This window comes from Anopheles darlingi, chromosome 2 (genome assembly GCF_943734745.1).
Source record: "Anopheles darlingi chromosome 2, idAnoDarlMG_H_01, whole genome shotgun sequence".
NCBI lineage: Eukaryota > Metazoa > Arthropoda > Insecta > Diptera > Culicidae > Anopheles > Anopheles darlingi.
In genome coordinates, this window is record NC_064874.1 from 59,407,538 (window position 1) to 59,433,161 (window position 25,624).

A 25,624-nucleotide genomic window follows, 5' to 3' on the forward strand; every position below is an offset into this window, starting at 1 on the left:
GTTGACAAGATAAAGAAGAAGGGGAGGGAGAGCGGCGGTGAGTTGGTGATTCAAGATCTGGAATGATCTCACTCCTCGGTCTTGGGCCCAGGTGCATGCGACACGGTCGTCTGACCGGCGGAACACACAAATCTTTGCCTTCGTTTGCCTTCGTTCTGTCTGCTACAATGCGATCCAGTCACGCTCGGTGCACATACACACACACAAATGCAATGGGTGCACCGGAGTAATCGTAATTAACTGTTGAAATTGTATATTTTGATCATTTGATCTTGCTGATACCGATGGTGCATTAGGCCGCCAATTAGAAGCGAGACAATCCGAGACAGGGTTCAGGTTCTGTGAAGCTATCAGATCGCACTGGGTGTGGCGTTTTAGTTCATTTTCGAATGTGAAGAACCATTATTCTCGATGAAGTTACTAGGTTAGTAGAATGGAAGATATTGGGGTCTTACGTTTTCTTCTATCAGTTTAAATGAAACAATACAATGCGAAAAGCATGACGCGTCTTATGACGAAAATTATTAGTCATATACGAGAGGCTCATAATTATTCCTTCTCTTCTTTGCTCAGCAAAGCTCGGCCAAGCAACCTGCTATCGATAGAATTTATTGATCATCAAAACGTGTTAATTTATATTCATGTAAAAGCGGTGGAGATACATTCCATTTCAATATTTAAGGTTCAGGACCACGGGACTGTGATGTGAGAGTATAGTCGCAATGATTATTAGTATCAGATCCTCGTGAGTTAAAGATTATCTTCTGAAATCACCAATCGTAGCGCACCATGCAGTTGCTTCTGCAGCGAAACTCATCGTTTTGGCGTTTAAAATTCTCAAAATGAAATGCAGGCTGTTTGTTGCCGACGATCCATAAATGCATTTCTGTTTAATTCGATTTTCGATTTCCATTCTCTATTTACATTTAATCTCGCATCGATCAATGTGACATATTGCCATATCATGACAGATAGTTTAATGTCTCGTTATCATATCTCGGTTATGAATATGGCAGGCATCATCTGCATGTGATAATGATAACGTGTTGGCGTCCTCAAGTGATTTGGTAGTAATAAACTTCCTCTTTTCGTCGTGGCGAAAACGTTAACGACTGTGGAGTCGTTAAGCTATTTTTTAAGCATTTAAGCATCAGCGTAGATACAGTATTTGAGAAAATACAATCACAAAATGCCTTCTTCAGCCAATGATGATCTGTAGTCACATTGTTCTCCGTTTGAAAGCAACAAACAACTGCTAAAGCTTGAAACAGTTAATACTTGGCCGCACAAAATAGGTCATATCTCAGCCAAAAAATGACGTATAAAGAAAAGAAAGGTGTCATTTTGTCGGTTTTCTTATTGCCTTTAATAAGAAATATTGATGCTAATTATTCTTTAGTTTTTTATATGAATTTTTCCATTTTTACTTTGACATCACCCAAAAATGTTTGCACAGTACTGTAGGTCACATCATTTGCCCTCTTGTTGCACATCCACCTCATTTTAGTTGGTTTTTATACATTTCTGATATACTTTTTAAGTTTCCTTATGATAAATGTCGAATAGAAATCGATGGAACGAAAATCCAGACATTTTTGTGTATTGATAGTTTTCCCTATGAAATCGATCTATTTGAATACAAAAAATTAACGCCATACTTTCCGTAAGAGCAGCTATCTAAATCATGCCAAACTTACACAGGATCATTGGTGGACGAATGAAGAACAAAATCCTTTTCCGTAGACACTCTTTTCTCGCACAAATTTCGAATGAACGTTGCCCCAATGGTGAAAACATTTGATTTGTCGCCACAATGTCAAATCCCATGCCAAATCATCATCTTACGGGCAAATCTCTGTAAATCTCTCTATGTCTGTAAAGAAACCAAACCCTTCCTAAACCATTCCCTTTATAATTGACAAAGTATTTTTTTTGCCCGGTATGAAATGCAATTTTACGTTTGTTGCACCGTCCATCGAAATGCATGGTTTCAAATCGGTCAACACTTGTTCATACAGCTTCCCTTCACGGATTTGGGCAATAAAGCTATGCTCTAGCGTCCTATTTGGCTATTTTCTAGCATTTATGACCTTAAAATTTCTTTTAAAAATATTTCCCGAACTGTTGTGTCGCCTGTCGTGAGTTTTTCTTGGTCGAATCACGCTGAGAGATCCCAGGAGTGTTGATTCAATTTTGTTTGCAGAATCGGGCATTCGTTACACTTTTCGGTTGTTTTATTTTCCTAGAATCAAGGTAAAAGTCCCCTCCTAAAGTCTACGTATGGTATTTTGGGTTGAGTTTGAAAATTTCAAGACTTTCGCGGTTTTTCTCCAGCCAAATCGAATTTACATAGTGATTGTGCAGATTTTTTTTTCGCCTTTCGCGTTCCATCCGCGATAACATTTGAAAGCGTGGATCAATTTTGACAAAAATTTTACCACTAAATAAACAGACTACAGTGATTAAAACGCTGTCAACGGAATGGCAAAGTGACCACTAGGCGCGCTGCAATGATTAAACAAAAGCGGCCAAATATTAACTGTTCCAAGCTTTAAACAATACTTTTTTGACAGAATAGCCGAATATTTCGATCTCGAATGTTTAGAAAATTCGATTCGAAGATTATTTTCGTATTTTGATCCGAAGTGTTTATATTTTGATTAATTTTTGATCCTCGATACCAAACCAACATTTAAAAAATTGCAGTAGAACATTGTAGAATATCTAAAAAGAACACCAAAACCGAATTGCGTGACAGCCGCACCGCGAATATGCAATAGATCTATGGAGCAAGTAAGGTGATGATGCTTATATGTTGTAACATATTAGTTTATACGAGATGACCACAAGAATAATTGGAAATTAAAACCAATTAAGTTACAATTAAAACATAGCTCCATTACACATTTCTTTACGACAATCGCGAACGTATTCGTGATGCTGGGCTCACCTAATCATTGAGTAGCTCTTTTTTGAAACGAAAACTCAATGAAAGCATTCAATCAATGTAACTTCTTATAATTTAAGCGCAGAGTACGTAATAACTCTCAAAGCATTGGATAAATCGTTTTTAATTTTTTTTCAACAAGTTAACAACCTTCGTTCCCTAAAACATGAGCCAAATCTATCCAAAACACCCAATTGCTTTCCACCAATGAACACCCCCCTGCCTCCCTTCCTTTTATCTCATAAACTACATCACATTATCACTCCACTCAACCTGTCCCTCGGTTGGCTGCTTCTCGGTGGTGGCTCCTCCACCGACTCGCCTCCCGAATTAAGCTTTCGCACATTGGCACAAAAACAAATCTCCGCTCCGACACGCTCACGATCCAGAGTGCGCTTCGGCGCGGCCAAAATGATGTCATACCGATTTCCTTCGCGCTCCCACGGCGTCGATCTTGCGCGCAGGCGAAAGTTGAGCTGCAAATGCCCGCGACTCCGGGCGCGCGCGCGAAAACCCATTTGCTGCACATGCCAATCATTTTGCGAACGAATCCGCCACCATCACCACCAGCGCACCCACGACATGCTGCCGCCTACGAGCCTCGGCGGAGGGGGTACCGGGAGGGTGATGGGAAATCTCTCACTTTCGCAAGCCCGAATCGCATCGCACCATGACCAAGCCGCGAGTTGACGTGGAACCGTGCTGTGTGTTCGACCATTTTGTTCACGGCGTGGAGTGCGGAGAGGGTTTCTCGGGACAACGAAAATATGCAAAGCATGGTTGTAGGTTGTTGTAGCGATGTTTAGTTGTTGTTGTTGTTCGGAGCGCCATGTTGTTGCCGCAGGCTGTGGTTCGTCGACTTCGTTCCCCATCTCCACGCAACACGGGGAATGATCTGTCTTGGGTCTTGGGTCTTGGGAGCGACCATTTTACTCTCGATCGCACGATCAACTGTAGCCAGCGAGCGGCACCTGCACAGCGAGCCACATCTGCATACTAATTGATCCAATGGAAATCGATTGTTTTCCCGATTCCGATAGAGGAACGAATGCACTCTGCACAGACACACAGACACATCTTTGGCGCTGGATCGTCGAAACAATAGCAATGTACTAAAGCCAAAACGCTGCTACTACAAACCGTGGCTATGCTAATAGTGTTACGGTTAGACGGTGTGTACCAACTTCCTTTTGTGGTGCCGTTCCCTTTCTCTTTCTTGTCGTACCATGGCCCTTTAAATGACTCAATCGATCGGCGTAATGTACCTTCAATTGGTGCTGGAACGACTTGCCGACCCGAAATGTGATGATGATGATGGTGATGATGATGGTAATCTCGCTTTCAAACCCTCCAGCGCCAGAGCACCCCATTACCATGTCCCGTGTCCCCGTGGTGTTCGTTGTTCTCGGTGTGTGTGTGAAAGCAGCAAACGCGACGACTATTAGTAGGTCCGGTATTAGTTGCCCGAGGTCGAGAGTCGCAAGCAGTGGAACGAAGTGGCGGCGATCTACGACCATTGTGCTAAGCGTAACGGTGCTCCGGATGTCTGCATAAATCGCAACTGGGCAGCAGCAGCAGCAGCACTAGCAATGTTCGTCGTCTGACGTCTCGACAAAGTCTTTTGTTTGTTTCGTGCAAGACACCGTTTCTTCGATGGTCGAGCGTCCGATTGAGCTTATTGTTTTCTGGCCAGACGGGGAGGCAAGATGCTGCGTGTTACCATCCTCCTTCCTTCCTTCCTTCCATCTAGGCCGTCAACGGATTAGTGGCTCGGTCCGGGGTGCACTACTATCCTTGCGCTGTTTGCAAATGATGATTAATTGATCCGGCCAAGTTGAATAAATAATTGCATGGTGCACGGGCCGATTAGATGAGTCAGACAGGTGAGGTAAAATCAACACAAAAACCCACTGCCCAGCCTGGGGACAAACTGCGCGAGCTCCTCTCCTTTGGTCCGTTCACTTCAAGCTACGATAAACGATGAATTGTAAACGAGCTAAAGGCATTCCGTTCGTTCGGTCGGTCATTTTGTTGACCATAATGCCAATTCATCAACCTTGAAAAGCATGAAAACAATGGAGAAGGAGGTGGCTCAATATTTTAACACTTCATTGCGCTAATAAACGCTTGCATGTCACACCGTTGCTCGGCAATTCATTCGCTTCGCGCTCCATTAGTAGCCGGAGAGTGCGATGATCTTGACGATGACGATCTCGCCCAGTCCAAGATCGTTCCCACACCGACAGGGGCATTGTCGGTCCACGACCTTACCTAGGCACATCTTGTGCTTCTGGCCACGGTGCAGGAGGCTCGTAGCTAGCTTCCCATCAATAACTAGGGACCCTCGTCGGACCCTGACTGAGACTGAGTTCCCGTTGTTTGGAGCTTTTGGGAAGAGCAATACATGTTCGCATGGTTGTCACACAATCGTTCAACTTGTCACTGACCTTCAAGCCGGTGGTGCCGGTCCCTGACGTGCAATCTGTCATCAGCTGTACCGGTGGATGAAGTGAGACCTCTTGGAATGGGAGGGAAAACCAGTTCTTCGTCAGTTCTTGGAACGGTGCGGGAACGTTACATCCGTTATGGAACATGGAAATACATTCCAAATGCAATTCTATCTCTCACTAGTAGTCTTCTCAAAGTTGCGTGTATTTCAAATGATAGAGAATGCAATGAGGGTCTTTTTCTACTTCGATCCACTCCTTAATCACCTCAGCATCAATTAAAATGTAATCCCTCGCCATCGGCCCTGATCGGTAGACCACGTGGCACTAATAATCGCGAACGATTCATTCCTTTGAGGTCGCTAGAAGACTCCGGTGAGTCCATACACCCTCACCCTCGGTGCAGTGAGCGGTGTCGTGATCATGATGACATGACCACGCTCACTTGCTCGCTCGCTCGCTCTGATGTCACGTTTGCGATCGTCATGCGCGAGATCGAGAAAACAAAATGCCTCAACCGGACCACAACAGTATCGCAATAGTACCGACGGAGAGGTTCACGTCATCCAGCAGCCAAGTCGTTGTGATTCAACATGATCGCGGTCTGTTTCAATACGCCGCGCTATTGGCACTGAAGTGTGATCAGGTGTGGAATGTAAAACGTGGATATTCTCGAGCAGTGATTGCACTAGATCAAGTTGCACAGAAGGCAGGTATTGTATTGACTGGCGTTCTGTCCGGGCGTAGCGTGCCGACAACGACACCCAGCTCCAACCAGCGACAGCCAGACTATGAAAATGGACCGTTTAATGGACCGGCACCGGGAACAGTAACAACTGTTATCTTGATACAATCCAGTGGTTCGGCGGAACGATGATGGTTCGGATTTCACAATTCACAAACTCTTTCATTCGGCATTTATTTCGTTCCACGCGTTTGCTGGGAGTTCAAAACGGTTGGAAAACTGGACGGTATAGTTGGAAAGAGCCGCAAAACGGGACCTGCCACAAAACTCGGGCTCGGGCACCACCGCGGGCCGTCAACTTCTCGCTAGTCGCTAGCGCTTGACGTCTAGGTTCGGTTGGATTGCTTTTTTTTTGCGGAGAAGATTTATGACAGCCACGCCATGGCCACCACTCCAACACTCCCCGGTTGAGCCTACGCGAGAATCCCACAACCATGCGGGGTCTGCACACGAGCGCACACACACACACACGCGGACACGCGGACACATACAAATACACCTTCTCCTGCAATGTAGTCAACTCGCTTCACCTCACCTTCTCCGTCTGTGGCACCGGTTTTGGAGGCCCAATTCCAGGTTATGGCCCCATTACGACGAGTGGACGACGACTGCGACTACGACGACGACGATGACGACGACGACGACGACGAGGGCGATGACGGCCTACTCGGGACACCCCATGATCCGATCCCGTGAAAAGCAACTTTCGCGCTGGTTCTCCCAATCATCCCTCAACCAGCCACTAGCCAGTAGGTTTTTGCGAAAGCCACGAATCGACACCCGTTACTGGCTAGCGGAACAGCGGCGCGCTGATCGAGCTTAGCCCAATTAGTGCTGCATTTATGAATATATGCCTCTTCGTTGCCCGATTCTATAGGCTGACCACCTGTGGCCATGTGTATTAGAAGAAGGAGGAGGAGGAGGAGAAGCATTCAACTGTGGTACGAGGGGAATTAACGGTCGCTAACGAACCGCCGGGCGTAGGTAGGATGCAGAACTTTCCAGATATCAATTTTGGGAAAAGACACATCGACGTTACCTCTAGCGTGTAGGAGTTTGATGACGATCACTTACAAGATATCATGATCGCAGTGTAAAATGCTGTGAAGGATCCCTGGTGATCCTGCTTCGAGGAGATCAAATTATCTGTTGTAGATTCTGAGACGTTCTAGTGTCACTATGAGGTTATCTGGAGTTCCAGAACGTGTGGAGTTTTGAAAGAGAAACTGAATTTCGCTTGTTTTTACCGTTCTTGTCGTATTATATCCCGTCTTTGTAATGTTTTGTCCAAACATCTTTAGAAGGTTTTCAAGAAGATTATTGTTTATTATAATATTTGAAATGCACGCAAATATCTCAATTACATTGTCAAGCTTATAGGCGATCAAAGCAGCCCAAGCGTACATACGAGAACATTCCAAACATTTGGACAGATGCTGTCATAATGTGAACGCAGGCAGTGAACACTCCAAAGAATGTTTCAGACCTCGAATTAGGGAAAGACATCGACACCAAGTCTGGGAGGAATTGAACTCCGATGACGATCCCGGTATAGAACGATGAAAGCAATTCCGTGACGTTCCGTGCAACGATCAAAGTGATCGATTTTGGGACTGACTTATTTTTAAACTTCTTGTCCCACTTGCCAGCACATCAACACAAGATGTTTATACCCTCGGGCCCATGTCACCATTCCCCGTGTTTGGATCTATTTAAAGACGTCATCCTCATCTCATCACACCAACACCAACGGGTACGGTCCCAACTGTTCATCGTTATCGCCGGTCTTTCCCCCTCAATCCATCCTAAAAACCAATCAAAACCATCCGGCTGCTGGCGTGGCCTACAAATAGCGATCGGTTTATGGTTGCATCTCGATTCCCCTCCCCCCAAATGAGTCGAGGTTTAGCGACCCCTTGGGAGCACATAAAACGGGGCTGGCGACGAAGAATGTACCGGGGAGTTGGAGTGCTCGACCGTCCTCTGTGCCTGAGAAGAGACCTAGATCGGGCATACGCGATGATCGGTGGAAAACTGAAACCTCGCCGAAAAACCTGTTTGCGTTTAGCGTTTCCAATCGACGTAGTGCAAGCGAAAGAGAGAGAGAGAGAGGAAGGGAGAGAGAGAGGAAGGGAGAGAGAGGAGGAATGAGAAAGGGTGAACTCGACCTCGGTCGTTTCGGTTCGGTCTCTTCTTCCCTCCACCACCGGTGTTGCCGGTCAGTCAGTGAAAGGAACCTCGGGCGTCCTAAGGAGGTCGCACCCATTGCCGCCCCGTAGCCCCTCTTCTGCAGCAGCGGTCACGCCGTGCGAGCCTCCTTCGTGCGATTACGAGTGTGTTCGGGGCACGGAGGAGAATCGACAACACACGGCGCAGTTAATTGCGGCCATTAGGCCAGCAACAACTGCGCGCCGCCGCTGCTACACCGGCGCTTGGTGTCCATTTGAATTTCACGTGCACCTCGGTCGGCTGGTGGACGAAGTTTTACATTTCCGTCGTCACCGGTCGTCGTCGTCATCCAAGTGGCCAGTGGGAAGTGGCGCAACAACAGTTTACCCAAGGTAAACCGGATGGAACGCCTCGAAAGGGCGTCCGGGGTGATTGATTTGTACGTTTTTGCTAAGGAATTCCCGACACACGGACACGGACGGGGCTCGCTATTTAGAAGCGATTATGGTTCCCCTTGTCGGGATCTCGCTGAGGGCGCTAATTGGGGGTGTCGGCATTCCGATCTTCGTTGACTGCTTGAGATCCGGTGTCAACAAGAACAAGGCACCGTGGCAGAGTTCCATTCTCGATCCAGCTTTTCGTTCGTTTCGTTCTTCTGAGTTTGGGATTCCGACAAATGGTTGGAGCGGAAGCGGAATGGCAGGCGAAATCAATCTTGGTGGCATTACACTGTTCTACTTTCGAGATACATGTTGGAATTGAAAACAATCTATTTACATCCGGCTGATTCGAGCGTGTAGAGTAAATCCATCGACGCATGGCCAGAGATCCTCTATAAGTCACAGAGATAGAGGGAGAGAGAGAGAGAGAGAGAGAGAGAGAGAGAGAGAGAGAGAGAGAGAGAGAGAGAGAGAGAGAGAGAGAGAGAGAGAGAGAGAGAGAGAGAGAGAGAGAGAGAGAGAGAGAGAGAGAGAGAGAGAGAGAGAGAGTTCATGGGGAACAATAGAATGATGCACGAATTTTTCCTTGAGAATGTTTGCGGACCATATGATGATCATGATCATGATGATAAGCCCCTGTTTTCACTGAAAAAAAGGATGAGAATTCCCTGCTAACGTGATTGCTAGATTGTTTCTGTTCCTTGGATACAGCGGTACTCTGCCATTAATACAAGAAGATAATGCACTACAAACCACGAAATGATTTGCGATTTTTGCGATAATGATTAATATGAGGGTCCAATAATATTTCGTACGCAAATGAATGTTTCTGAAAACCCTATTACATGGTGACGCAAGTAGAGTAAATGGAATTGCTTTATAAACCTAAGTCCTCATTTTAGTTTAATAAATAATGTAGAAAAATCTCATCACCATCAGTCTCTGTTGACAAGTGCCAAATACTATTATCTAACTACAGATATTGCATAGCTGGAATGCATAATTTTAATCTCCCTCTGCTTGCTATCCTGTACTAGATCTCTTGGGAACAGACGAAGACCATTTGCAGATGTAGGGTTCCTGGCTAATCTCAACACTAATTTTGCAATTATTGGCTCGTGCACTCTTCCTCTGTGGTGCTGATGAACAACATCAATTCTACACAACATACATTCTTTCCTCTGAATAACCCATTATTAGCCGTAGATATCTTAGTATCATTCTTTTGATCAACTTCAAAGAACATCGCGTGGTACACTATCAACACCTCCATTGGAAATGTTCATGCATCGCTGCCGACGATATGTGGCGACTACATCTCAACGCTATCTTCATTAGTCTGTTTTGCAGTTTATAATAACCCTTCTGTGCGGTTGTGCAGAAGACCAAACGGCAAGTACGGAGGACTGCTGTGTACTGAGAGTTTTGTGGGAGCATAGATTGAACCCTGGACTTGTCTTCGAGACCGTTTGTACATCAACTTTAATTAGAGCAAGATTAATCATACATAGAAGAAAGGTTTGGTAACATAATCTACATAATTCTCGTCTATTGCATTTCAACTGGACTTTCTATATGATATCTTGGGATCTTGGGTCAATTGTAATAAAAATTGAAAATGGAAACATTCATCAATTTTATCGCATATCCATATACCATTTTATGTTTCATAGAATCATGTCGCTGCTTTGTCTATTAATTTCGGGGGTCGAAAAGAAGTCTGCTTGGACAATGGTTTTCCAAAGGCCTTTGATTAGTGTTTATCAGCTTCTCACAAACAACTGTACAGTCCTACGAATGATCCTCATGCACAACCACACCCACAGCTACACCGTTTTGGGCACACTTGGAATAGAATAATGCAGCCAGAACGTGCGGCGCACTGGTTAGTTTCTCTCAAACACACCATCAATGCATTCCATTCGGCCATTGTAAAAAAAAAAGTAAAACCTCATCCACGGTGTGCTGTATGGTCGGCACCAGGGCTCAAGCCATCAGGAAATGGCGTTAGAAAGGGAGCAACTGGGCCGGCACCCAGGCGTGACCTCAATTTCGATCATCAATCATTATTCGGACAAAACTTCAATTTTCATTTCATCAAACACGCAGCCTCGCAGCCTCGCGACCGCGTCACCTTACTTACACTCTCTTTCATAACTCTCCCTCGAGCAAAATCGATGCAGCCAACGGCTTCAGCATCCAATTCCCATTGCATGCACCATACCGGTCGCAGTTTGCACATTCGCTCAAACTCTAACGCGTTCGAGCAAAATTTGATTTCATTTCCGAGAAAAAGGGAAAAACGAAATGGCTTCCCTTCGCTGCCGTGGCCGGCGTTCCGTTCCGTTCCGTTCCGGTATCGGGTACCAGATCGGTTTCGAACGGTGGAAACGCAACTTTCGTTGGGTAAACAAACTTCCGGAATCGATCGTTCGGCGGCGAACAGTACGCGGCGACGCCGAAAAACGAAACGAAGAAAACAAAAACGGTCCAAGCGGATGGACCGAGAAAGTTGGCCCACGGTGCGGACCCTATTATTTTCGCGTGCCATTCCCTTGCCGCTGTGCCGGTGGACACGAGCGTATTTGCCTAATTTTTGTTCCATTTCCCGAATGGCGCGATCGTGCTGTGGCCTTCGTCCGTGGGGTGGCCGGTCCCGTGGTTGAGGTCGTAAAATAAATTAAATTGCAATCAGCGAACTCCAGGTGGTGCCTGGAAACTCTGCAGTACCACGACGCTCGATCGCTAATCCATTTCTACAAAGCACATACTGACTGAGATTTGTGCTGCCAATCAACAAAAGACAACATCGAGCGTAAGTGACGAACCCTCGCCAAAGTCTCCGAAGAAGAAACTAGGGATTTCGTTCCAAAGCGCGGTCGTTAGCCACTTGTTGGCACGTTCGAGGGATGTAAAGAATGAATGTTCGATGCACTGCAGGAAAGCTTTTGCATCCTCTCTTCACTGGTGCTCAAAATCTGTGCCACTCTCTGGACTCCGCTATAATAGGTCGACGTCACGAGGAGTGTCACAAGGCACATCATCATCTTTGATGGATTGTTCCTCCAACCCCAGGGTGGATAGTCTGCAAAGGAAGGAAACGGTGGCCAGGGAGTGAGAGCATCTCGTTCGGTTCGGTTCATTGTTTGCGTGGCGTGGCCGTCAATCTGCATACATTCTCTGCCTCACTTTTCACCAAACGCCACTCTCACCGAGACCCGCGAGCCCATTTTGCGTACGTGTTAGTGCATGTGTGTGTGTGTGTGTGTACCACGGGTCGGTGAATACGAACGATTGTTGTTCTTCGTGGCGTGGTTCACACGCCGTTCGGTGCGAAAACCTTTTACACCGGCAACGCTCATCTGCATTTGATCGCGCGGGCGCGAGCGTCCAACAGCTGGCACCCGCGGGTTCGACTGACTGTCTGCAGGATGCATGGCCGGTCTATCGCGACCCCATTGTTTTGTCTATCTCTCTTTTCCCGCTGATGCGCCCTGGATGTGGAGTGGAAATTACTGTTAGAATGTCTGTCAAACGGGGAACAGGGTCCGGGGGGGTTTTGGTGAAAATGTGCTGACGACCGTTGAGTTCTTCTTTGATTATTACTGGCAGGCAGGCAGGCACAAATAAACACTACAGCCACCGTACCACCCTCTGATTCCTTGCTGCAATCAGCGTTTAATGGGAGGAGTGGTTTGCAGTTTTAGTGCCCTGAGAGTGAGCAGAAAAAATGGCGGAAAGAATGGCATGAAAGTAGTCAAATCGGATCAGCATTCCAGCATCGTTTTCGATACGATCATTCTGGCAGCCGTTACGAGAATTTTACGTAGACATTATACACAGCTTTTATTGCTTGGCATGAACGGAAATACTTGCCATGCAGACGAAAATTGCTCAGTTTAGTTGAATTTTCTACAGTCATTTTTGAAGACCTGCAAGCACATACTATACTTTTTCACAACAATCATTATTAATGTCAAATAAGATACTCCAAACTGTTCAAGAAAACACACGGCACTGCGCTGCACCGAGCACATATGAAAATAAAATCGTTTTCATTTAGAGTTACAACTATAGTTGTTGAACTGCTTTCAGAAACACCGGCTGTGCTTGTGTGATGGCGTATGATTTGTTCATTTTTTTTTGTTTAATATAAAACAAGATAACTCCAAAGAGAACGCCATATATTCCACGGTTTTTACCGTTTAGCGCACACTTGGATCTGTCAAAATCCATGTCTGTTTTTCCAGACATCTATCCGACAAAAAATAGCTCTCTTCTTTCGTTGGCACAAGCAAAAATTGAGCTGCTGCGTGTAGAATGTAGCGCCGCGTCTGGCAGACCACAAGTGAACTGTGGAAAGATGGTGCTGCAGACCTTTGAGAGGTTTTTCTTAAATACTTAAACATACATGTCTGTAATTTTAAAGCGAAACCTTCACTCGCCTCCCAAGGCTATGGGAGCGTCTTTCATCGGGCATTAAAAAGGGGGAACAGACTGGCTGATGTCACCACGAAGCTAACTCCTCTTCGATTGTCCTTAATTGCCGCAAATTAAAGTGCAGAGCGCGGTGTGAGTTGAGCGGGCCCCTGACGCTGACGATAATTCTACCTTTCCCTTCTAGCTACTCCCCGCCTCGTGCTCTGCTTGGTAAGAAATCTATGCAACGATGACAATGACTCTCATTAAGGCACCAAGTGCGTCGCCACGGTTCTCTCGCCAGCGCGGTGGCCGGGCACAAATGGTTCGCGACGGAAAGCCCGCCGGCTTCGCTCGCCACCGCATCGTACCGTCGATCAAAAGGATCCCGGTGCGCGATGCTAATGAAACTGTGACGGGTACGATTCGCTCCAAATAGATTCACGCCACGGTCGACGATGCTGGTGCTGATGGTGGTTCTGACAATTGGTGACATTCTTTGGAACCTTTTAAGTCGCAGTTAGCGAGCATGTGTTTTGTTTTTGGAATCGAAGGTTAGAGAAAGTAAACGATCGTTGATCGATGTTCTGATGAGACCGTTTATTAGGTTACTATAGCTATAAAATTATAATAATTGGCGTTTATATAAATAAATGAGTCCTTCTGACGCTCTGTAATCCGTTCCGTTCTAATGGAACCTCGCACCCACCGTTTGTAGGCCAGTGTTAAACGATTAAGTAAAAGAAGAGACGCGTCATCGCGCGACGGTGTTTGTTCGTAAGTCGTTAACGCTTATCTAACCGACACGCCTGAACCAATAAGTGATCTACGATATCATCGCTGAACCCCGCGCACCTCATGGTCTCGCTTTCACCCCCTCCGGGGGCCGTGCCTGCACTTACAGGTCGCCATGACGGCGTCATCGGCGTCGTGGAGCTCTCCAACCAAATCGGAATCAATCATCGTCGGTGCAGTGCAGTGGTCAACAAGCGACAAAAAAAAACACAGAAGGAAAACCATCTGGATTACATAACGGACGGGTTCACGTGGTGGACGCCCTCGAGCGCGACCAGCGCCACGGTGTCACGGTGCGATGATTCGGTCGGCACGTGAGCCACCACACTCCACACGATCGATTTATATCATTCCAACGGCCGGTCAAGCGGCCATTTGTCATCCGAAATGTGGATGAGATACGGTGGTGCGCGACGATCGACGATGAAAACATGCTCCTACGCGCTGATCCTTCCTAGGTATGATCCAAAAATGGACTGATCAGGTTCATGAGCCGGTGGGTTTGTGGTGTTGACCGACTCCATGCCACTCGAGGGGAGATGATGTTGATGCCGTAAGTCGCCTGGGGCGGTTGGTGATGTAGCTTTTGCATTATTGTGTGGAAATAAATACGAGATCGTTCGATCGAGAATTGATTAATCAGGGCAATCGGTTTATTTGACAGAAAGATGATAAGTTTGTGGAAGACAACACTTCACTATTGGTGGAAATTAGTTTCCATTCAGTTCATTTAGTGCTATAAAAATTATAGTTCGTGCCTGTGTGGTGATCGCACATGAAATGGTCAATTTTATTTAACAAAACATAAAAAGTCTTTGGAACGAAACATGAAAAGGGTCGGAAAGCACCGAAAAGCCAATCCGTCCTCGAAGTCAGTGAGCACGTTTATCGTGCACGCTACAGAAAAATGCAACACGCAGCACATTGCACCGCATGGAGTGCATTTACAGTTTTCCGGATTCTTCAAGCCTCCTCAACGTGCCCAGCATGCAGCGCCACGCATCGCACACACCTGGGACTGTTTGCTAAACCAGCGTCCCCGCGTCATTGCCGTTGTGTTTTTGTCCAACCGGAATTTAATTTACGCCCCGCGCTAGTGCGCTACTGGTACAAGTGACAAACAAGAAATTGCGACCTCACGTCGCGCAAGTCTTCTTTGCAAGTCTTTCGACTTGGTTCGATTGTTTGGTGATGAGACTAGACACCACAATACGACCACGACCCGGACCGGACAAACACGGGCTAGCAATGTCAAGTAATATCAACCACTTCACACACCGTTCGGTTCCGCTGATTCAACCCAGTGTGTAACTGTTGGGCGGTCGTGGTAAATCGATTCCAAGCGTTAGGCCTACGACAGGTAATTCGACTCTGCGGGAGTGTCCCGAGCCCGAGTGCTGGGGTGCTAATTAAACGGCAAATAAGGGCGAACCGGCTTCGTACACCTCCACGCGGATCAGCTCGGCGGCGTGAAGGGAATCCACTTTCGGATGCCCCGAAAACCCCATCCGGCCACCGCTGGAATTGGATTTCCGGTTTCGATTTCGCGCCCCGAAGGTGGTCCAATAGACGGCGGCCGCGGTGTTATGCCTTTAACAAGAGCTCCGTAAAGCATTAGATGTGATGTCGAGGTTTTGCTCAATTTGAGACAAAACTCAACAAAGAACATTTTGGGTGCTGAGGAGTTCCAATGTTGGATATACGCAGTGGTGCTGCGCATCGAACTAGCTCAAGTCTAGCCCTAGACATTGCGCACTGGATTACTATCGGTGTCAAAATGGGCTAGATAAGAGAAAGACCGAGACATCTTTTGTTGATACTCAGCCACATTTCTACTGCACTCCAGTGGAACGCGTTAAAGTTGACATTCAATGCCCCAGTAATGCAGTGACCGTTATCTGGAAGACTCTTTCGATTGATAAGAAATAAGGAGCGCCTTTACGCTCTCTCTCCCCCACCTGATAAATCGTAGCTTCCGACTACAACGGATCAATCACGACCTTATCAGTGCTGGACGAACACGTTAGAGTGTTCTGTTTATAGCTATCGGCTGCAACGCTGTGATCTGATCATCCATTAGAAGGGGGAAGGTCTCTAGAGCGGCCAGGCTCTAGTACAGAACCGGATAGCTGCAATGCGGACAAACTATTGGCGTGTGCGTTCGCCACCGTTCCACCTGCTCAAATGCTCCATAATGGGAATCGCAAGAAGCCTCGCCTAACCGTGTTCCTTATGGAGTCGTACAGTGCTGCAGTGTGCTGGAATGGAAAATGTGGATCAGTCCGTTTGTGTTTCTTCCCGCTGGATCCCGAGAGGTCCGGGAAAGGTGCAAAAAGCAACGGCATCGCGTGGCTGGCTGGTGTGCGGCAGCAACCTGAGGGACTGCTCCGCTCCACCATTGATAACAGCCGTTGGAAGTGGGATAGCGTTCTGCGCTAGCTTACCGGGGGAGTAAGAATGCTCGAGCGAATTCCTACTTCCCTGCGCACCGTTCGTGCCGTTGCCATCAACCGGCTGTCGGTATTTGGGATGCGATGCAGACCCCTTGCGGTGGTGAACGCCAGAATGGGAAGCAGAATGGGAAGAGCAGCGAAGGAGAAGAAGCGGCTTAAAAACCGGTCCCGGGAGGCAGGTTCGTACGCTCCGATGGATGCCTTCCGGCGTTGAAATCATTCCAGCATCTTGTCCGCACCCCTCTGCTCGGTTGGACCTTCGAACGGAGCTCTCTAAACTGGTTCTGGACTGCCATCTGCTGGACCGGGCTGGACCGAAATCAACGACTACAGCCACAGGTAAACACACGGGCACGGACACACACACACACACACACACACACGCACGCACACAGACACACAGGTGTTCCAAATAGCAACAGGAATCGAAGGAGAACGACGTGCCCTTTGCCTTTGGTTGAGCGAGGCAACAACCGACCGACGAGGATCGCGCGCCTCCGATCAGACATTCTTGAAGGCCCCGCTGCTGTTGGTGCTGTTGGTGCTGGCATGTTCCCCTAATGAGCGAAACAATTGGTCGAGTCGCCGGTGCCTCGGTGGCAGGGCTGCGCTCCTTCGAGGTGCATTCGAAACGCTTCACGGGTCCAACCATCAGTGTATGTGGTTGCGGTTGCGTGACGACGACAACGACGACGACGCGACGACGACCATTGCCACGGCAACGGTAACGGCGAAGAAGGGGCTATAGACGCCCCAAACACATACACCTCGGATCCCTGCGAGCGTCAGCATATCAAGACTTTATGCTACGGCCACACGCTGACAGGCAGAAGGGAAGAGCATAAGAAAGTATATCGTGCAGGTGTACCACACACTAGCGACGAGGGTCAAGCTATCTTGACCCTCTCCTTTCCAAAGTTCAATCTACGATGCGGAGGGCGAACTGGCGTCGTCATGCATCGATGCGATTGCCTAGAAGCTAGATTTACGCTCGACCACTACGCTAAGCATGCTGTACCTGTTGGTTGCCGTTGGTTGTTGGCACGATCAAGAACTCTGGGTACTGGGCGGTTACTGATCCGTGACTGAAGCTGCCTCGATCGTCGTCTGGCTGTGATATGACGCTGCTATATTATGGAATAGCACTAGAGCCACGAAAGACATGCAACCGACACTAGAATTAGCACTTTGTAGATCACTTTGTGGATGCTCTGTACGGAAGAAGGCCTTTAACCGAACACACTTTGCACGATATTCAGCACTCAACTCGGAATCTGTGAAGACCAGGATCAAATATAATCACCCACCGAACGATCGACGCACTTGGTTCACATGCAACCGCGTGCACACTTCATACACGGCCACCGCTAGAACTCACTCGATTGGGGCTCTTGAACACCTCACGGAGCAGTGTGTCGCAATTTTGTTGATTGCCCAGAAAGGCTTAACACGTTTACACCAACGAACCCGCCGACTGGTCGAGTGTTGCCGAGTCGGCAAAGTAATCTTTTGATTTCACCACCAGCCACCGCGATCACCAGAATCACCGGACACGAAAGCACTGCGAACGTGTCGGGCACGTGAAGTGAGGGATTATTTGAATTTTCCTTCCCGTTCCGATGGACGATCAACCCGTTTGCCGAGGATCACAGAAGGGAAACGCAATCAAACCGACACGAATCGTGCAACAACAAAAATACGACCGAGCGCGAGATGTTGAGTCGCCGACTGTTAAATTGTGAATGTGCAGCGCTCCGGCCCACCTTTTCCGAATACCGAACACCTTTTCATGTTTTCATGTTTCAGCCCCGAAGCGAAGCGTTATGTTACGTTATCGTTTTTCGTTGCGGAGAGATGCGTTACTTATCGTTACCTGCGAAAGAAGAGACGAGAGAGAGAGAAAGAAAGAGAGAAAAAAGAGGGTTTTTGCTTTTTTCTCTTGAAAAACGTGTTTTACAGTCTGTTTCATAATAACAGCATCATCTGTGGGTTTTCTATCTCGCACACATGGGAATTTTTTAAGTATACAAAATTATTAATAAACCAGTTAGTTTAATCAGATTCTTATGAACATTGGCTTCTTTTGACAAACACGCCATATGGCCAGTGTACTTTTTATAACTGCACTTACAAAATAAATGTGACGATTTTTTTTTACTTGGTGAACATCTTTTATGATAGAATAGGCTTACTTTTTGAACCCCCATCGCACAGTTAATATTACATACAAAATTAACATCACATACCTTAAAGCAAACAAAAAGAATTTTCTAAAATCTGAAATACTTTTAAAGCACTTTGTGCGAGCCCGACCGCAAGAAACAGGCTATCATTTTGAATGTAACGCAGTTGCATGCAAGCACAGTCGGTGATAAAAATGAGTAATCATATCATTTGTATTTTAAAAATATTGCTAGAAAATATTTGTAGTGATTTTGATTGTTTTGTATTTCCGTAAAAATTAACAAAAGGATTTGAAGATCTAAACAGAATTTTTAGAACCAGTCTGCTGACTATAGAATAAATACTGGAGGAGATCCCAATTCAGCCATATTAAATAAATGAAAGTAATGGGGGGCTTCGGTATTTTATTTTAATTCTTCGCATTTACTTTTTACAATTTTTCATGAGTGCCTGTCCGTTCAAGAGTATTGTGTCAAATTTTGGGATCAATCGAAGCAAAACTGACAAAGATATGGATTTATGAAAATCCGCCTTTCATACAAGGCTCTAAACATCTCGCAACTTTGATTCGCGATTCTCAAAATCTACGTTTTCGAAGTCGGTGCTCATCGTAGCATAAAAACTACTCGACCGATCGATTTGAAATTTTGAACACTTAATCTTTATACTATTTGCCAGGTAGTCCTGTCGAGATTTTGTAAAAATTGTTGATACTTTTTGAAAAACAATTTTTTTAATTATGTAAAACTCGATTTTTGAGGCAATATCAAAAAAAGCAGCACTTTTCCAACTTTAGAAATCTCCCAAAAATCCAAAAATGGGAAATTAAACAAAAACTCGACGGGGCTACCTGGATAAACTTATAATATAACTAAAGAATATTCATTTCAATATTTCTAATGACCCGGCACGTTGCTACGATGGGCAACGCAAAAAGTATATTTTTGCAAACTTGCCTTTCTTGATTGGATGTAACGAACATAGTTTAGATCAAATCTTCCCCAAAATAGAACCAAATATGTTTGAAAAGTTTTAGTTTAATATGACATTCACTTGAAAAAATTAATTTGAATGGTTTCTGCACTAAAAAACATCAAAAATAAGCCTTGTTTGGACCCAAAATAACCAAAGCCCCCCCTTAAGCTTTAATTTTACGCATGAAGTATGTTACATAAAAATTCTATATTGAAAACTGATAAGACTCAACACACCAGTATTAGAATTCTGGAGGATCATCCGAAAGCGTTTGAAGTATTTTAATCATGTTTGAAACGCGTTCATAAAAGATGCAAAAAAGCGGCTTCTTACAATCATGCCAAGAAACGTTCTTCCACCTCATATTGCAATTTCCACTCATCAGTTCGTGTATTTCAAGAAAAGATAATAGCTTTTTAGAAAATAGAAAAGAGCTTAAACAACGCATTTTCTATTAATCTATTCATCATGTTAAATGTGCGATGTGTGATTCATCTAAAGCTAAAATAATTTTTAAAAGAAATCGCAGGAAGAGGAATTAGCCAACCATTGTAAATTTTCAAATGTTCTTGTTTTACGACGCGCTAGTGACGCTTAACATCAGACGCTGTGGAAGTGACACTATGTTTTCAGTTAGCATGCACATTTGCGACCCTTTAATTCTTCTGTAAAGTTAATCTAAGTTTTTTAGTTTTAATTAAGAATAATACAATAAATAATTACATTCCGTTTTATAGATTGCATTCATAGAAACAATCTGATGTGCAACGGAAATCTTATTTGTTATTCCCGCAAAACGTATTGCACAATTGTACAATTCATGCATCTAACTATACACAACTTTCACTAAAATAATGCTATGATGAAATTACGCTAACACAATCTGGTGTAGCAGGAGCCATTTCGTCGGGGGATCCAAGATAAGCTAAATAATCTGTCTTATTTCGTTCCATTCTCATGACATTCACTGCTAAGTATGTCTCGTTTAGTTGCCAGTAATGCTGCAAAAGAAAGAAGAATGTAAGTATCCCAAAATAAAAGCTCGAACCGCTACTTACATCTTTCAACTCGTCTGGTAGCATGGCGTTCAATCGACATTTTAGATCATAGAATGAAGGTCGAGTTTCTGGGTTAACATACCAACAATGCAGCATCACATCGTATATGATTTGATTCGCATACTGTGGCTGATCCATGCGGTAACCATCGCGTAATTTGTGGTACAATTGTTCATTGGCATCCAATCCAGGATATGGAACCTGCGCCAATGAAAACAGCTCCCACAGAACAATACCGTACGCCCAGACGTCCGAGGATACGCTGAACACATTGTCGCTCATGCACTCCAACGCTAACCACTTAAATGGCAGAAGATCTTCGCCTTTTTTCTTGTAGTTGTTTCTTCGGTAGATCGAGCGAGCTAATCCAAAGTCACAAATTTTAACCACATTATTGTGGCACAAAAGCACATTTCTGGTGGCCAGGTCGCCGTGTACCACCTTTCGTGAGGCAAGATAATCCATTCCAGTCGCAATCTGCGAGGCCCAACACACCAGATCCGTTGTATTAATAATTCGTTGTGCATGAAGGTCTGCAATAAAATAGGTAGGGCTATAAGAATAGATCATTCTAATTAAATTTTATGATAAGTAGCATACTTGTCATCGGTAGCATGACCATGTCTTCTGTGCTGCATCCTTCTACATCTTCTAATTGCTCTATCTGTGCCCCACTTTGAATTCCTGTTTCCATATCATTGTGAAAAGAATCGTTACGCTGAAATGTATAATTATTGGCGCTGTTCCCAGAAACCCATATGAAATGGAGAGAAAGAATCAAAGATACAATGAAATGTAAATTATATTTTTAAGATTTGAAAATACTTTAGAGGCATCTGTTCAAAATGGTAGCTTACCTATTTCGCTGTGCCAAAAACTCGCTGTATTGCTGCCATTCTATTTCATCTGTTTGGGGATTGATTTGATCGATAAAGTGTTCTCGACTTTTCATAAGAATGCTTTGAATGCTACCATATGGACAATACTCGAGGATAACCATCAGTTCACCTGTACCGAAAGGATTGCATGTAATACCAAAACAATTTCACAATGATGTGTAGCTTACGTTTTGCAATGTTTTTGGTCACTGCTCCAAGTAAGTTCACCACATTCAGATGCTGACCCAAATGGATCATTATTTTTAGCTCCAAGACAAGCGCACGTATAGCTTGATTGTCGTTTTTGTGTTTGAGCATCTTTACGGCGACCGTCGTGGATTCTTCGTGTACCATTATGTTAGAGGCAGTCGCTTTCATAACTATCCCAAAGGCGCCGTGACCGAGCTGTTTTGAAAATTCTATTCGTTCTTTGGGAAACTCGTAATCTGTGTCATATGGAAGCAGATCAGCTTGCTCATGAAGAGCCACTTCTGGGTTAAAGCCTTTCATGTATCCTTCCTCAAAGTTAACTAATCCTGCTGCTTTCATGATAGCCACTTCCTTCTTTTTCTTGCAGAAGAACACTAGAAAACACATGCATATCCCCAACAGTGGCACCATTAAAAATGAAACAATCATGGAGACAGAGGAAATGTGTACCATTGACACTAGGAATAAGAAACAAAAATAAATAAATAAACAAAAATATCGTGATATTGGTGATTCTGATTGGTCACTTACTCCGTACACTAAGGTTCCATGACTGCTTGATGCTGTTCTTATCATTTTTGGTTATACACTCGTACAACCCTGAATCATATGGCATCGGATGACTTATCGGAAGAAAACTTCTGTTCGTGTAAGTCGCTGTAAGGGTGTCCTCCCAATTGTATATCTCGCCATTCTTGAGCCAAATAAATGTTGATTGAGATGTTTCGTGGACATCACAGGTGAAGTTCACTTTCGTTAGCATATTCACAGTAACATTTTGAATCTCGTATGTATACTTCAATAATCGGGGATCCCAAGGTGTCAGCACCTCTAAAGGAATGTTCGCCTGATCATCAGAACCGTTGCGTAATTTTACATGACAGGAAATATCTCCAGACTGTTCCAAAGATACGTTTTTAATGGTAAGATAGGCATTCCAGGTTAACAAATCATTTGAATAATAAATGTTTGTTTCGTTGGACTCATGTATATTGCTACCATTGAGTTCAAACCGGAAGTCATTTGAATAAATGAGGTTTAGAGTTTGGCAAACGTACGTTACATTATCTCCAACGGTAACCAGTTCATTTTGCATCACGCGATTTAGAGAGATTGCCTTGGATATACCCGTTATCATCAGTTCCGCCTGAGTTGTTTCTCTTCCCTCTGTATTACTTGCAATGCAATAGACTGTTCCTGGTTGCGTAGCAGTTGTACTTAGTGTAGCGATGGAGGTGATGTCTGTTTTAGTCACGATATTTGTTGCCTGGTAAAATAATAAACCTGTGGTTAGCCTATAGATATCTCATACCGCAAATAATGTTTGCCTACATTCATGTTTGTTAAAATTGACGATTCTGCAGAACAGCTTGCCCATGGAACATCAGCACAGGGTTGAAATCTGAATTCAACCTTCGGTAGCGGGTAGCCGGTAACGTTACAAGTGAATTCAATCGTCTCGTCTAAATGGGTGGCTAATTTGCTTTCCATTTGCACAGTAGGTTTATCTAGAGGATGATTAATAAATGATAGATGATCAATGTTTGTTCGATGAATTAATTGTAGTCGTACCAGGTTTTTTTTGGCGTACTCACCATGAACGTAAACGGTCATATTGTACATATTCGATGCATTGCCTGCTCGCACGTGAACCGAATACATGCCGGTATCGTGTATCGTTGGATCGTTGATTTTTAATATCAACTGACCTTCGGTATCTTCCATTTGATATTTACCGGTCGAGCTGTTTGTAAGTTTCTCGTGATTATCCTTTGACCATGAATATGATGTTTTCGATGGATAAGCTAGGTATTGGACGATGACATTGATCGTCTTAAATATGCTGCTGCCGTTTCGTTTTCGATTGATTACTGGCCGTTTGTCCGTTCCTTTCAGTACAACATAGTCTTCAGTTGAATTACGAACATTCAACTTGTAGCTGTGATAATTAACGGCGTACTGCCCATCTGACACTTCGCAGCGATAGGATCTCTTATCTTCGAGAGAAGCATTTTCAATAATGAGATCGCGCATAGCAATCTCTCGGTTGTTCGATTCATGGTGTGGTTCTTTGACTAGCGGTCCTACTTTTAATCTGTGATTCTGTAATACAGAGAAGATCATTACATTTATGAAGAAGAATTTATGCGAGGTAAAAGAAGTATTTTACCTTTTCAGCCAGTTCATAATTGGGAAGTGTTTTCCACGTCATTTGTATTGAAGACCCTTGATTTATGATAACGCTGCAGATTAGTCTGACGCGTTTTCCCAATGGTACGAGCTCTTTTGTATCACTGTTGATAGCGGGTTTCGGCAAACCTGAGTACAATTGCAGTGGTAGGTATAGATTAAACCATCATCAACTTTACTACATTACTTTACAAAACATATGCAAAACATTTTAACATACCTGCTCCTTGCAACTTTGGAATCTCTTTGACCATTTGTTTATGCCGACAAACGAATGTTTCCAGACTGGTATGATAGAAGTCGTCGTAAATTGAAAAGCCACTGCTCGGATCATACTGACTCATACAGAACTGAGAATGGAATAGACAACCAGAAAAAAAAAATTACATTTCAAGGTGCATTCTTGCTTAGTGCAATAGTCTTCTAGTGCGTACCCTGCCAGATTCATAGCATAGTTCCACGTTGGCTTCAGGATAAGATGGCTTGCAAGGAATGACAAATCTCTTGCCTCGATCTCTTTTCATGCTATCATATTTAACAGGTACAATCGGCTGATTGTAGTCCATTACAAATACATATACACTGGAGGCGACATTTTTATTCACCATCTCGCTCAAGTTTTCCGTCTGTTTATCGGACGGAATGCAATAGTATCGACCCACTGATGCAGCCGATGCATTTGTTATGATGAGCATGCTTTCATATTGCATTTTTGTATTGGCATTGTAAAAGGTAGTGGTTCTGATATTCGGAGGGATCTTTAAGGATTTTTCATTAAATAGAGATAATCAGCTTCTTGAATCAATACATAGTCCGTTTGGCAATTAACTTACCCAGTCAAACCAGGCATCATAAGGCTTCCAAACTATCGGCTGATTAAATTTGCAGGATATATGCCGGGTAGCCCCAAATGGAATTATTATCTCGGGTTTAGAATCGATTGCGGGAGCGCCATCTAAAATATAGTTCAAAATCTCTTTCGATGATGTGTTCTTCAACTAATCAAAAAATTTATTTAAAAATTAATGTAAGCTTTTTCAACAGAATCATGAAAACATATTCAACTTTATTTTAAATCCACAATCTAAACATTCATTATAAATATTGATTCATACAGAAGCATGATCTACTCAACTGAACTACTCGTGCAGTAAAAAAGCGGTAAAATGGGGCAATTTATGTATAACATTAATACCACCTCGTTTCGGGAGAATCTTATCAGCTGTGTGCCACCGAAATTGAACCGACTGATAAATAACGATGAAGTTGCGTGTGCGTGAAACCGATTAAACAATTTGTTGGAATAAAACCGCGATCAAGAGCGGTTGCAATGAAAATTGAATTTAAAAAATTTCCATCAAAATGCATACTACATCGAGCATGCGCTCGAACACATACTACTGTTTCCAAAAAGTAAGCTGACATGGCATTCAAATTGCCCGCGTAAAGGAAAAATTTTAATTTTGTATTTTTTGTAGGTTGTCAACATTGTTTTTGACAACCGTCATGAAAAGTTTCACGTCAAAATATTCACTAGTGTTTGAGATACGTATTATTTTGTGAACTACTAAAAGTGAATTCTTCGTTTTTCGCCATAATTTTCTGCTGCGGATACACATATGAGAATGGTACAGAAAGCCTTTGGTGGCGATACTATGTCGAAAAAAAACCCGACTTTTTCACGTATTTCGAAAACTGGAAAATCCGTTGTCAT

General features: G+C 44.3%; 2 protein-coding genes across 7 annotated transcripts in view; both read right to left on the reverse strand.

Annotated features, from left to right (window-relative positions):
- Positions 1-18,158, reverse strand: part of LOC125949897 (serine-rich adhesin for platelets) — a 92,922-nt gene extending 74,764 nt beyond the window's left edge. For 3 of the 6 annotated variants that reach the window (XM_049677355.1, XM_049677354.1, XM_049677356.1), the window contains exon 1: positions 17,434-18,156. The gene's annotated coding sequence lies outside the window, so the exon portion shown is untranslated. Of the gene's footprint in view, positions 1-17,433 lie in introns of all 6 variants that reach the window. The other 3 variants (XM_049677352.1, XM_049677351.1, XM_049677353.1) reach the window with 3 other exon arrangements.
- Positions 18,159-20,431: 2,273 nt separating this feature from the next.
- Positions 20,432-22,059, reverse strand: LOC125959391 (platelet-derived growth factor receptor alpha-like). The gene is made up of 5 exons (XM_049692215.1): positions 21,699-22,059; positions 21,490-21,640; positions 21,233-21,372; positions 20,633-21,165; positions 20,432-20,575 (listed from the first exon to the last, which is right to left on the reverse strand). The coding sequence occupies exons 1-5, from the start codon at positions 22,057-22,059 to the stop codon at positions 20,432-20,434; spliced, it is 1,329 nt and encodes a 442-aa protein (XP_049548172.1).
- Positions 22,060-25,624: the final 3,565 nt, after the last annotated feature.